The sequence below is a fragment of the Barbatula barbatula genome (assembly GCF_947034865.1).
Source record: "Barbatula barbatula genome assembly, chromosome: 4".
Taxonomy (NCBI): domain Eukaryota; kingdom Metazoa; phylum Chordata; class Actinopteri; order Cypriniformes; family Nemacheilidae; genus Barbatula; species Barbatula barbatula.
In genome coordinates this window covers 3,925,781-3,940,310 of record NC_136768.1, presented here as the reverse complement: position 1 = coordinate 3,940,310, position 14,530 = coordinate 3,925,781, and the positions used below count along the sequence as shown (strand labels likewise).

At 39.3% G+C, this 14,530-nt stretch overlaps 1 protein-coding gene across 2 annotated transcripts; it reads left to right on the top strand.

The window, feature by feature from the left end:
* Positions 1-17: 17 nt before the first annotated feature.
* On the top strand, positions 18-14,489 carry tspan9b (tetraspanin 9b). 2 transcript variants are annotated; one of them, XM_079454540.1, is made up of 8 exons: positions 18-305; positions 6,648-6,727; positions 10,819-11,010; positions 11,108-11,182; positions 11,893-11,994; positions 12,260-12,391; positions 12,571-12,654; positions 12,761-14,489. In XM_079454540.1, exons 2-8 carry the CDS (start codon positions 6,665-6,667, stop codon positions 12,830-12,832), a joined length of 720 nt encoding a protein of 239 aa, XP_079310666.1. In that variant the 5' UTR covers positions 18-305; positions 6,648-6,664; the 3' UTR covers positions 12,833-14,489. The 2 variants fall into 2 exon arrangements, with proteins under 2 accessions (XP_079310666.1, XP_079310667.1); XM_079454541.1 differs by lacking the exon at positions 18-305 and having other exon boundaries at positions 6,221-6,727.
* Positions 14,490-14,530: the final 41 nt, after the last annotated feature.

The window sequence follows — 14,530 nt, the reverse complement described above, 5'->3', positions numbered from 1 at the left end:
CGCTATGAATTTCCAGCAGTGACCGTAAAGGGGTTTAAGTCACGCCTCTCCATCTCTCCTGCTAAGTCACACGGTTTCCGTTCGTGGGAAAAGTTTTCGATCGTTCCCAAACTTTGACCCCCTTAATCACAATGAAAGTTAAATCTACTTTAGCGATAGTTTACATGCGTTTCGGATCTGCCACTCACTGTTAAGGAGCGTTTATATATGGACCACCGCGCACGAAACTGAAGACGGTTTCCTCCGGAAAGAAAATAGCATTGCTGTGATCGGAAGCCATAAACATCAGTAGCACTGCCAGTAAGGTGAGTAACGTTAACTTAAAAAGTAACAAAACTGCTGGAGGTGTTTATAAACACGTAGGCCTGTTTGCAATAGTATGTTTTCTTAACCTCCCCATTGTTGATAAATCTCGGCTCCGTGTTACGCGGATCTGGTTTGTTTACATCTTTTGTTTACATACATTGTTATGTTTTTATTGCGTTTTAATAAATACCTAACTTGTATGCTGAATAGCACACATGTCCAAGTCGGCGTGCCTCGTGAGTTCCCGGTTGGTGATGAGTGGAAAAAATCTCGGCTGCGCACAAATAACAGAACGGAAACTACTTATGGAAAGATAGCGAGTTGCGTATCCGTAATTTTAGCCGTATTTATGCTTCAGTTAAGGCCTTCAGTTTCATGAAACTAGGATACTTTGGGATTGAATTAACCTTCCATTAGGTCTGCAGAAGCCCTGACTACACTGATAAATCGTTGCCCAGGAATGTGCAGAATTGGCGCATCTCTGTTAGACAGACAGCTGTTTCGTATCTTTGCGACTGATGAGGGGGAGGCGATGTATCCAGCGGCTAGATGAAACAATCATAGAGATTATAAATGCAACATAAAACTGTTCAAACAACATCGAATTGTTTACAAGTGCCTATGTATTGTTTTTAAATGATATGTTTTGCAATCTTATTCCCACACCAATACTTTAAAAATTGCAGACGAGCAGATGCACAGCAAATATTACAAAACCGAAATCACACAAACACTTTGCGCAATGTGAATTTCAACAATGACAGAAATTAATGAAATACTAATAAGAAACACAGTTTGCAATATCAGAAAAGATAAATCAATAGATTGCCTGATATTGCCCACTTTCAATGGATCTTAACTTGCATTTAAATTCCTTAGTTATCGTATATACCAGCAATAGTTCACTGCGCAAATATGAACAGATGAATAATATTATATTTAAAACATGAATTGCTAAATAAGCTCAAAATATGAATACTTCTGTCACAACTGTATCATTTCACTTGTTTACCACGAGCATAACAAAACACGGCAGCATTTCATATAAAATATATTCAGCTGAAGGAAGGAAGTCATATACACCTAGGACGTCATGACAAGTAAATTATGGGTGAGCTGTCACTTTAAATGTCTTTGCTGTAGTTACTCATGCTGTGTTTCAAACGGGATATATCACCCTCCGTAGGGCCCTTCTGGAAGGGGACACCATACCATACAAATTATTGTTCCTTTCGCCAAGGGAATTTTAAACGGACACAATTGCATTTTTCCCTCTAGAGTTAACACATGAAGATCATTACACTTCGAAGGGAGTAGGACATAGGGATGATCACTTTGGAATGAAACGCAGGGTCAGGCTATCCAAGCTTGGAAATAGAGACGCAATATAATTATAATGCGGCTAGAGGGCAGTGCATATCCCAAAATCACTTTAAAAGAGGTCAAGCAAATAATGCGAAACGGTCTTCATAAAACCAGACAATAAAAAGGGAGGCTGATAAAAGTGTAAAGGAAAGTGAGCATTTGAATAAAAAGCCCTAATGATACGATTAAGCAATGAGACACGGCTCTGAGAGATCACATCCCCTTAGGCTGTCATGCACAGAAAATAACTTTTGTTGGGCCTAGTGAGCTGAATACTCCGGTCAAATGACATTTTGACAATAATTGAACCTTTTATGTAGCTTTTCAACTTTTATATATAGATTTAAATAATATATGTGCATTAACTCTACTACTACTTTAGACAGCTCCAATAAAAGCAATTATTTGACCTGTACTCTCTGGTGTTAAATCCCCTTTTCAGTTTTGACAGTAAAACGAAAGATTTTCTGCGGGCAAGATGTTTATTATTCACGTCTGGGGAAGTCGATGTTAAAAATGCTATTACTAATGTAAAAGAGAGCGATTGCATTAATATTGAACCAGCTGAGTCTCTGCCTCTGTTCTGTGGCTGCGTTCCCTGTGTCATGCCAAATACTGTCATAAGTCTTCAATCTGACGTGACTCAACCTAATATTACACGTGTACTCTTCAGCATTCCCAATATGAGTGTTGACAGCGTTTTCAATGATATAAAAGCTCATTATTAATGTTACAAATGCACAGTTAAAGGCTTATGTGTGTGTGTGCTTAAAAGTTGAGAACATAAGTGTGTGTGTGTGGATAGGTGCTCAAACTTGTAACAGCGGTTTGTTTCGGTCAGCACACATCTGTGAGGTTCATTAGAGAGAAAGAGAGCAATGCATTATGGGTTGCAGGTGTCCCTTCATTAACTGCATGGCTGTGTTGGTACAGTATTGCATAGCTTGTACAGTAAAGAGTATGCTATCACGGTCGCTTTGAAATAGTATTTTAATCATACTGACTGTGATTTAAGACACAGTAATCCGTCTCGCTACACTATTTACTTGTGGTTTGAATGCAATGACAGGGGTGTCGCTATAAGTGGGAGAATGACACTGCTCTCCGCTGTGTACTTTAGCAGTTTATCACTGCTTTATAAACCACCTTACATAACTGCTTTAATATTATGTTATGTAACAACTGTATCTGTTTCTTCATCCTAATTTTTCTCAGCTGGCTTCGGGGATGTAAATCCCAACATCCATTTCTATGTAGGCGATTGAAAGTGTGAATAAACCAGAATTCCCTGTATGGTGAGTTAAGGGTTGATTTACATATTGGGCAGGCTGTTAGGGAATACATCTCTCTCGAGTGCATCAGTTTGAGGCTACGCACAAGCCTGTGTCCGGCTCTACAAAACAGCCTGCTTGAGAGCGCTGTCACGCACAATAAAGAACGCTCCCATTAAAAAGACTCACAAAGCCCTCTGAGTGATCTGAGTCTGAGAAAGTGGGAGAATATCTGTGTATGTGTGTGTGTGGGAGTGCACCTCGGAGCAGATCGGAAGACCGAGATCATTTTAGTGTTGTACGAGGCGTCAAATTTGGGCCTCCAAAGGATCTGTTTAATTAATGGTCCCTAGATACACATCTGGATGGCGCATCTATTGTTTTGCCACGGGTTTAGGGACACCAATCTGAGGAAATTTTGATTCGATATTTCGATCGATACTGCCTGCTTATACATTATATTTATGCTCTGCTCGATAATCAATATGATACTGAAAGAATCTGCGTTTCAATGCAGAAAAATTTACTGGACTAAATATAGAACTATATCCAGGTGAACAACATAAAAGTTTAGCACAGTCTCTTGCTCTCTTTCGGGTTTCTTCCATCACATGTCTTTCGTCTATGTATAATAAATGACCGCTGTTTCTGTTTCTTAGCCGAGGCTAGGTGCCTTAAAGTGACCGTTCACCCAAAAATGAAAATTCTGTCATCATTTATTCAGCCTCATGTAATTTCGTGCCTGTTTAAATGACTTTGTTCTGATGAACACAGCGAAAGATATTTGGAAGAATGTTAGCAATTTTCAATTCTGTGACATCATTGACTGCCATTGTAGGAAACATTTAATGGTAGTCAACATTCTTCCAAATATCTTTCTTTGTGTTTAACAGAACAAAGAAATGAATTTAGGTTTTAAACAACCTGAGGGTGAGTAAATGTTGACAGAATTTGAACTATCCCTTTAAGTAGCTGAGAGCCAATATTCAGCACTTTCCCCGGCTGCTCTGACTCCTCTGGCATCCGGAAAACAGGAATTTTAAACACAACTTGTAAAATATTACAATACTTTCTATATTCTGTATCTTGGGGAAGTGTGGCAATAGAAACTCCACTGTCACAGGTTAGTCTAAGCCAGTATGCTTCACGCATTCTGTCAGGCGTTTTATTAAGATATTCAAGTAAAGTTTCAGACCATGAGGTCAGTGACCTGATGTCTTTTCAGTGTTGAAGATAAGACAGATGGTATGTACTATTCAGTGAGGCTGCCTACTGAAAAACCCATGAAGAGTCTGTTTCTCAGAGAACAGAGTTGTGCATCTGGACTGTCCACGTTTCTCTCTGTTGGCTTTTTTGTATTCGATACTTCAGCAAATTATAAAAGACACAGCACAGCATAATCTAAATGTGTGCCCAGAGATATTAAATATTCGCTACCAAATTTGCACATTAGATTGATTACTTAGATGCTTTCTTAGTAGTTTGCTTATAATAAGGATGAAAGGTGAATATTTGCATGATGCTGGCTATGCCAAGGTCATGGGTTTGAATCTTAGGGAACACACTGACAAGTGAATACATTAAATGCAATGTATATGGACAAAGGTTTCCGCCAAATGCACAAATGTCCAAATTAAAATCCCAACTGTGAGAGATTAAATATAGATGTACTTTTGTTGGTTGGTGCTGTGGGGCTGTTTGGTCCATGGTAACAGCGAAATTAAACTCATCCGGAAATAAAAGGCTTCTAATATGTTTCCTGCGATTATTTGATCTCACAAGGCCACCACAGTCAGAGAGACGCAGAGTCAGCAGCATATACACACACACACACACGAGTGCGTTACACGAGATTACTGTACACAATGCTATTTAATTAAAAGTGGAAAGAGTACCAGAGGGAAAGATAAATTAAAGCAGAAAATAATTAACTGAGCACAAAGTCACAGAGATGGGGAAATTCAACCTCATATGAACAAACCATCAACTCAAACACACACACATGCAATTACATTTTTTAAAGAATGAACTAATTCTTTTTACACAGATTTTTGTGTTGCCGCCTGATGAAGGAACTTGAGTTTGGCAGAAGCTTTTATCCTAGGGCATCTTTGCTTCAAGGTATTTATTTCATAGTATGTTACTTAGGAATCGAAATGTTACTTGGCGAAGGCAATGCCATGCTCTTCCAGTCGAGCTGCAGGAGTGTAAATCAGGTATAAAAGCTCCAAAACGCAAAAGCTAATCTAACAGGAGTTTCACCGCAACTCCTGTTAGAGGTCAGTAAACATGCTAGCCAGCGGTTAGTTCAGAATCACTCACATGGTGTTGACAAGTCATGTCTGAGTGAATGTGACAGTGATAGATAGATATTTTAAGAGGACCAGGAGAGTGTAGCCTAGTGGTGAGAGGAATCGTTCACCTAGAAATCCTTCTGTCATTATTTATTTGTCCTTATTTAGCTCCAAACCTCTTTGATTTACTTTCTGCTATTGAAGGAATGTATTGCGACAAAATGGTCATGCTGCTTATATTCATACAATAAAAGTGATCTGAAAATGTTTTCCAATTGCATTCATTCATTCAGTTTCATAATTTTATTCAGCAAACGTCTACTGTTGTGCTTTTGAAAGCATATTTTATGCGTGTAAATGTGTGAGTATCTTTTATGCAAAGTGCACCATCACTTAACCCAGCAAGTGTAATTCACTGTTTATACTTATGTGGTGTGACAACAGAAAAAAATGACCTGGAAACATGGATTGCATAACAGAGTCTCTGTTGGTGACGGGTATGCACACACATATACTCACAAGGACAACAAAAACTGCTGCTCGTTCTGGGGTTTGTTTTACTCTGTTTATCGGCTTCGTTCTCCCGCTTGGCTTTGAAAGGTGCAAGGAAACGCATCCACTGACTCGCAAACGGATTGACCTGAATGCTGTAGGAGGAGCGAGTGAGAGAGATGCTTTGAGGATGCAGAGAAGTGAGAAAGAAGAGAGGAACGCACCGCTACTTGCTATATGGAGTCATGGAGAGTGGGGATCTCTAATAATCTGCTCGACAGATGCCAACGATGAAGAGATGGACTGCGTAAAGTTGAAAGCGCACGCTTCGTGCATTCATGCGTGACAGATATAAGGAGGAAAATACAAAACGGAGGCGCAATCTGTAGTTCATTGAAGCGGAATTAAGCATCATAAACCCCTCCGAGGAAAACTCAGGAGGAGCTCGATCTCGTGCAAATGCGTTTTGGGGGCACTTGGAGACATCTGTAAATTCCAGAGTTTGTGCGAGTGCGTGTATTCGTGGTCAGTGTTAAAACAGTTTACGCGCAACTTTACCCTTTTGTACAAGATGCCGATTTTGGAGACGCGCGCCACTGGACCTTTCGTATCCAGTTGCGCGTAAAAACATGCGCGCTTCATCTGACGATGTGGAGGAGTGAGAGCCGCGAATCCGAGGTCCAGCGGAGTCCATCGTTGGACAGCGCAGAGTCAGAGTTCACCCGGGCGGCCCGACGGGGTCATCGTATAGCCGTGGGGGCTTTCTACGGCTCCCGGGGCTCGAATGTCAAAGATAAGGCAGCGCGCACAGACGCGGTGGTCGTGGTTCCGCCAGCGGTGAAGCCCCAGAACAAGCGTGTGTCTGCCGGTGGGAAGTACGTTGTGTTTTATCTGGACTTGTCTTTTATCTTTCTTCTAGAGTTTGAGAAGTTGAAGATGGCGCGTGGATGCCTGTGTTGTGTCAAATACATGATGTTCCTGTTCAACCTGCTGTTTTGGGTGAGTATCAGAGGACTGCCTGAACTGTGTAAAATACACTGTGTGTCATTTCTCAAAATATTTTTTTAATTCCTTATGAAAATGTATGATGGTTTTACTACAACAACCATAGATTAAGTTTTTTTTTGTCATAACTGTGATTATATTAAGACGCAGTAATCAATTTGCCAAATAGTAATAAAACGACTTGGGCAAATATAACAAAACACAGGTTCTGTAGTACTTTTGAACATCTCAAAACACTGGCTTAGTACAGTTATGAGGATGGACTTGTTTGGTTGAATAATGGAAGACAAGCTTGTCTAATCTTGGTTTACATGTTGCACAACTATAGATGCAAAATTTGCAACTCGTATTTGTAAACTATTATATACTAGAGTCTTTGGTCGCTAGCAAAGGGCTTGGGATCTGTGGTTCCATTGACCAATCAGTAAACATTGTAACAATTGTTCTGCAGTTCCAGAGCAGTCACATGACATTAGGAGTTTAATTGATTGGTTCACATTGTTCAATGGTTCCCTGAGCAATGTGTTTTCAGAATTAGAGTCCGATGCTTTTTGCGTTGCTTTCCTCAGATATTGTGTGTGTGTGTGTGTGTGTGTGTGTTTGGTCCACTGAGAGACATTGTGGAATTTGGTTCATCATTAGGTATTAAATGCGCAGAGATCAAAGGAGGTAATACATATTCATCTAAACTGAAGCTGTCAAAGTAATCACTTTCTCTTTCTTCAATCTCTCTACCTTTTTTCTCTCTCTTTCTCTCTTTAGTTTTCTGGTTTGTCTGTTATGTGTGTGTAACAGAAAGTCTGTGTTTCAGTTCTGAGATCGAAGCGATTGTTCGTTTGATCAGTGTGTTCTTTTGTGTGTGGTGTTGTTTGTTTGTTTCTGTTTAATGGCGGATGTATTGAATCATAAGCAGGAAACTTCAGGAAAATGCTCCCCACTCATTATAACACTCCCACACACCCCACTGGTGTAGCGTTACAGAAAAAATTACAGAAAGATCACAAAAGCCTGGAGACAGATTTTACACTTTAAACGCTATGGTGGAGAAAGAATAAAATATTAAATGTGAGGGAGGGACAGAAGGAAAGATATAAGTGAAGCGGCTTAATAGGTGAGACAGAACGCTTTAGACAGAATTACCTTGACACGGATTGTAAGACTATTCTTTTTCGGTGCTTCGGTTGGTTGCAATTCAATTTGAGAGTAAATTTTCTTCCTTGAAGAGAAATTACGTTTTTGTTCTGTCCTGAATTTCAACAATGTCCTGATGTATAGAGGCATCCAGCTCTTTTAATCTAGATTCCCATTGAATCGGAATGATAAACAAATCCTCTCTGCTTATTCAAGGTAGTGTTTTTGTGTCCATCTGTGTAAATATATATGACATGCGATATGGTCTTTCTCATTATTTATTTATTTTGATATAAATTATTGAGGGGTAATTAGGTATGTTTGTGTAAGTGAAGTGTGGGACGTGTTTTGGATGACTGTGATATATATTTCATGTGTTTGACATTAGTGAGCCCGGTGGCTCTCAGCTCAATGTTTAAAACATGAGTCAGAAGGTTAAGGCCTTCCGCAAGGTCAAACACGCTAAGCGTCATTTGCGTGAGAGGTCAGCACATAAGAGATCTTATTAACATAAACTGCTAAATAAGCCTTCACTCGCTTATTTTCTTTGCTTGTTATATCTTAAAATAAAAGGAAACTTTCCTCTCCTTCCTCCCCTCACCTCTTCGGCTTTTTTCACAACTTATTTGTGTTCATTACCCGCTACTTCAGACCAAACAGCTCTTAGCTCTTTCATTGCCTGTGCAGTCTGTATGGCAGTCCACTTCAACGCATCTCTCCTGTGAACAGATTAAGAACAAACCCATTATAAAAGCTTTTCCAAAGGCAGAGAGAGTACATTGAATTCAATTTGTTTTGTGTACGTGTTTCTGCATTATGACGCGCGCACCATGAATACAAAAATTTGGGTTAAAAGCTGTTTATCATGGCCGGCTAAGAACACTGCGTCCTACCTTAGCGCTCACAACGTCCGTCTGTTATTGTGGACAGAATAACCTCAGATTGGATCTCTGGGTTTAGTTTTCTAGTTTCAGTTTTTGCCTACATTTACACAGCAATTATTTTCTCTTCCAGTTTGTTCTTTTTAATTTCATGGTCCTTTAAATACTTTCATCATCCTTAACCTATTTACTGACTCCTGCTGTTTATCTCTGGCTCTCTCGCACCCGGTTTATATCTTTATTTTCGTTTCTGTATCGTTTCACGAGCATAAGGATTCTGTCTCATTTCACATTCCTCGGAGTGCATGCTGGGTATTTTCATGAGGGAACTGAATGACACGGCTATTCACCTTCAATTACGCTCAAAGAGGAGCGCTTGGAGAGCCAGACCAAAAGACTGTAGGGCACATCACATGATGACGCGCACACAATGTGGTCGAGTGGTGGAAGGGAGTATGTAGAACATCTTGCTCTGTTAAATTTAATGTTATTAATCTTTAAAATACTTTTGTTAAATGCATTTTCATGTATTTCTAAACTGTTTAACAAATGGTTTTGTTTTAGATTAAATTGCTAGATGTATTTAAAATGTTTATTTATTTATTGCTTATTGTTTAAAAACAATGAAACTAAAGTGGGGAATCTGACTGCTGTGACAATTCTCTTTCTATTAATTTAGATTCTACGTTACAAAGTGAAAAATACATTTTGATTTAAGGAAGATTTTAATCTTTCTCCCAAAAACAGACACACAGCTTGTGCAGCAAATTCAACATTTTCTCGTTTTCTATCTGAAGCCAGTCCAGGTGTGTTTCACCTGGTGTCTTGCTCATAGCAGACTGGATTGCTTTTACATATCGGTTGTGTGAGCATGAAATTAGAGAAGAGTTTAGAATTTTTCCCCATGAGATGTGTGGACCAGCGTACCATCTAATCCGTAACATCCTAGACACACACACACACACAAAATACAGCTTTACCCACTTTAATCCCCAATACCTTTATTGTGGTTGTATTAGCATTTATATAACTCTCACGCACGCTGAGACAGGTATCATTTTCTTGGCTGGGTACACACAAACTCACTTTCCTCAGACCTTCAAAAGTACAACTTGCACAGTATTTTACCTTGAGTGAACTTGAGTTCATGAAGTGTCTTTAATAGAGATGAGCCACAATAGTCATAGTATTTCATTTGGAAGTAAACGCACGGTATGAGTAAAGCCAATTGAATAAAAGATAAATATCTTATGGTTCTAGGTCACCTAATTTCACAATCCGTGTGCTTTTTAGAGTTGTACGCGCTAAACATTTTGGGAAAAATAAATTTTGACTGAATTGTCAACATTAGTGCAACGAGTCGAATTGAATTGAATTGTCTGTCCCTTACGTTTTTTTGTGTAACAAACTGAATTGTGTTCAATACCCTGGATCACAAAACCAGTCATAAGCAGCACGGGTATATTTGTAGCAATAGCCAATAATAAATTTTATGATTACAAATTATAGATTTTTCTTTTATGCCCAAAATCATTAGGATATCAAGTAAAGATCATGTTGCATGAAGATTTTACATTTAATTATTTAGCAGACATTAATATACTTAGCAAATTTCCTACCGCAAATATTTAAAAACTAAATGTTAGTTTATTTTTAGCAACGGCCTGCTACAGCGCCTCTAAAGGACAACTTAAAAGGCAACTTTCTCAGATTCCAGATTTTCATATAGTTGTATCTCGGCCAAATAGTGTCCTATCCTAACAATGGAAAGCGTATTTATTCAGTTTTCAGATAATGTATATATCTCAATAAAAAAAAACTGACCCTAATGACTGGTTTTGTAGTCCAGGGTCACACATGTTGTACTGACTAATGTCTGTAGTGTTCACGTGTCACGCACAGTTATATTGTCTCCAGCGGCTGATTTCAAAGAGCTTCCCAAGTACACTCTGTAAAGTTTTTCGACTTCAAAATCAAACCAAAAAACCCTGTTGTACCAAACTGTTATCCGTGTTTCATTCATAATCGATGTTGTGTGTTAATAAAAAGGTCTCTCTCTTTCTCACCCCTCAGTTGTCGGGCTGTGGGTTGTTAGGTGTGGGTATCTGGCTGTCCGTTTCTCAGGGCAGCTTCGCCACGTTCTCTCCCTCATTTCCCTCCCTCTCCGCTGCCAACCTGGTCATTACCCTGGGCTCAGTTGTCATGGTTACGGGCTTCCTGGGTTGCCTCGGTGCCATCAAGGAGAACAAGTGCTTGTTGCTGAGCGTAAGTCCACTTAGTGTTAGTTCAAGTTTTCCTGCATAATGTATATTACTGCAAAACTGTACATTTGTAATCCCTCACATTCCTTTTTCTCTTCCAGTTTTTTATTGTTCTGTTGATCATCCTGCTGGCAGAGTTGATTCTGCTCATACTTTTCTTCGTGTACACGGACAAGGTATGAAGCACGCACACAACTAAACCACACAGTGTGCAGACTCTCATTAACTTCAGACACATCCTGAAGAACGAAAACAACAGCAGCCCACACACCTGCTCTGCTTAGACTTCCAGTGTTTCTCATTTTCACACAACATCTGTTCACATTATGTTCTGTATGTCACTCCATAGTCCGCTCTGGGTCTTGTTTTACATTCTGCTCTGTGTGTCACGCCACTTTCTGCTCTGTACTTTGCCCCACATTGTAATAATTGAATGAATTGAAATGTAAAGTGACCAATCTTGTTTTCTTCAAGAAAATATAAAAATAAAGTAGTTTAAAACCAGCAAAAATGTTTGCTAGTTGGGTAGAAAAGATTAACGTAAATTAAGGTTTACCTTTTTATTAAGGACTGTTTTTATTAAGTATCTGACTTGCACCACTTGCAGATATTTCGCTTGTTTTTAGCCAAATATTGTAATGTATTCTTTTAGAAAACAAGATTTAATATCTTCGGTCACTTTCCTTGTCAAGTTGATGCTTCTTGGTTGAATTTTTACTGCAAAACATTACAGAAAAAACGAAGATATTAAAATACGTATACTTCATTCTTTTGCAGTGTGTCTCACTCCACATCTCGTTCTTTTTCTCTGTATCATTCTGCTCTGTCTCTCACTCCACATTATGCTCATTTCCTAATGTTGCTCTTAAATCTGACTCTTTTACAGGTGAGCGAGAATGCTAAACAGGATCTTAAAGACGGCCTGAGGCTCTACAACACGGATAACAACATCGGCCTCCGCAACGCCTGGAACATTATACAGGCCGAGGTATGTGTTTGTGTGATATACAGCCATCAGTGACCGTAATAATCACAGGTCACTGTAAGTTCAGGTAGCTGATTTAACACGGAGACAAATGGGCCGTTTCTGGTCGCAGCTGCCTGCCCCGTGGAAATTACGGGGGAAAATGAATCAGAAGCCCTCCAGCATTGATTTTCCCCTGGATGGAAACAATAAGCTAGCGTCTGCAAAATTTGGCTTCGTGCAGGAGTCGGAATGAGTATAATTTTATCTCGCTTTCTTTCTCTCCCAGTGGCAATGTTGTGGTGTCACTGGGCACACAGACTGGCACGATGCCCTACAGGAGAAAACTGTGCCAGACAGATGCTGCCAGGAACACTACAGAGAGTGCGGTCGCAACGCCACCAACGTGTTTTGGTCACAGGTAAGATGCTGATATGATATAAACCCACTTCATTACAATGAATTGTGCTTATATTTGGCCATTTTGTTTTATTACGTTTCCTCACAGTGGTGCCAGCAGGCCAGTTTCTCATGAGTATTAATGCATTAATACTTCTGTTTCAGTGAATCTTCACCACATGTGTTATTTCTGACTGTTAGGGTTGCTACGAGAAGGTTGAGGAATGGCTGAACGACAACAAACATTTGCTGGGAACCATCGCAATGTGTTTGCTGGTCTTACAGGTACTTTCAAACACAAACAAATCACCATAAGACTCTTAAATCGTTTCTAGCAAAAGATTTGCCTGGAATTATGTCATATCCTGATGTAATTTCCTCTTTCCTGCAGCTTCTTGGAATGGCCTTCTCCATGACCTTATACCAGCAGATTCACAGAGCGGGAAAGAAGTATGACGCCTAGAAAGTGTTACGAAACAAACTTCCAGAACACCACGCGTGTTTTTCACATACGGTTTGACGCCACCACAAGCTTTCATCCAGTGACATGAAGCATTTTGACTTTAAAGCCTATCAGATTTAAATATGTAGAGCTGACTGTAGATATTTTTTCACAACTGCTGAGTGGCTGGGGTTTTTTGGCCTGACATTTAACAGCATTTATAAATGAAAACTAATGAAGGGAACTGATTTTGGGAAGCTTTGATGGAGGTCTCCGCCTGTTGGGCCAAAAGTTTTCATCAATATCTTTTAGCCTGGAAACGGTCTGCTAGCATACGAACCAAACAAAATTACAAACGTCATGCGAGACTGGCCGTTGGTATGCAAAACATATGTTGTGTTATGTTGAATGATACGGTCACGATTTTTCTCTTGGACGTTAATGTAAACATAGGCACAGCTTCCTTTGCTGATGTAATATATCAATAGCATGCTGTATATATTTCACATTCATGTTAGCTTACTGCAAAACTGCACAAACAATTGTAATATGTGGATTTGAGTGTTATAGGGATAATGGGGTCAGACGTGTTGTCCTGCAATCCAAATTTATTTTATAATTTGTGTTACATATATTCCATATATATGATAAAAGACATTTCAGATTTTTTTTGCATTAAAACAAACTTAAGTTCAAGATTTTTTCACATTTAGATATCCAAGAATTAGCATAAAGGAACATTTCAAGATTTTTCTTACCTTCAAGTTGCCACCATTCACTACCATAGTAGAAAAAATGCTTTATAAATGTCTTTGTTCTGTTGAACGCAAAAGAAAATATTTTGAAGAATGTAGAAAGAAAAGAGTTTTGGGGCACCATTGACTACCATTGTCATTTTTTCTACCATGGTAGTCAATGGTGGCCAAGAACTTTTTGGTTACAGGCATTCTTCCAAATATCTTTCTCTGTGTTCATGAGAAAAAAGAAATGTATAAAGATTTGGAACAATTGGAAAGTGAGAATGGCATAATTTTTGTCTTGGGTGAACTGTCCCTTTAAGTAAAAAGTGGCACAGCTTACCCCTTTCTCCCTTACTTTCAATGTGTTTCTTGTAAAGAGTCTTTAGTGTTACATGTTTGAGATGCTGTGCATGTCGTTTTATTACGTGGGCTAGTTATCGGCTCGCTCTGGGGCTTTGTGTCCCGGGTACTCTGATCCCGTCTCAGTCTAGTCTCTTTGTTTTCTCCTTCACTAATCTTTTCAAAGTACAACTGTACTGCCGGGAGCCAAACGAGCTGTCCGCTCCGCCTACCATCAGGAAAGCGCGAGATGGCATCAAAGGATGCAGGATATAGAGGCCAGGAAGTATAAAGAAAAAGAGCTAATATTTTCTCTCTCTGGAAAATAAACAACGTCACGCAGTTACACTTGAAAGGGCGCGATGCGAGTTGAATTGTAAAGCCATAGCTGCAGCGAGCTGTTTGGCGTTCCTTGAGGAATCCCATGACATACATTCCCGTCCGTATTGATTTAGCAATTGACGTAAGATGTACTTTGATCAAGGGATAGCTGTGTCATTATTGATCTGGATAATTTATTACAGAGACATGAGTCACATCTGCATAACTGTTTAACCAATATCATATTTTCAATAAAAAGAATGTTTTAAAGAAACTGGTCTTGCTTTGTATTGATATTACCTTTAATGTCTGTATTGTC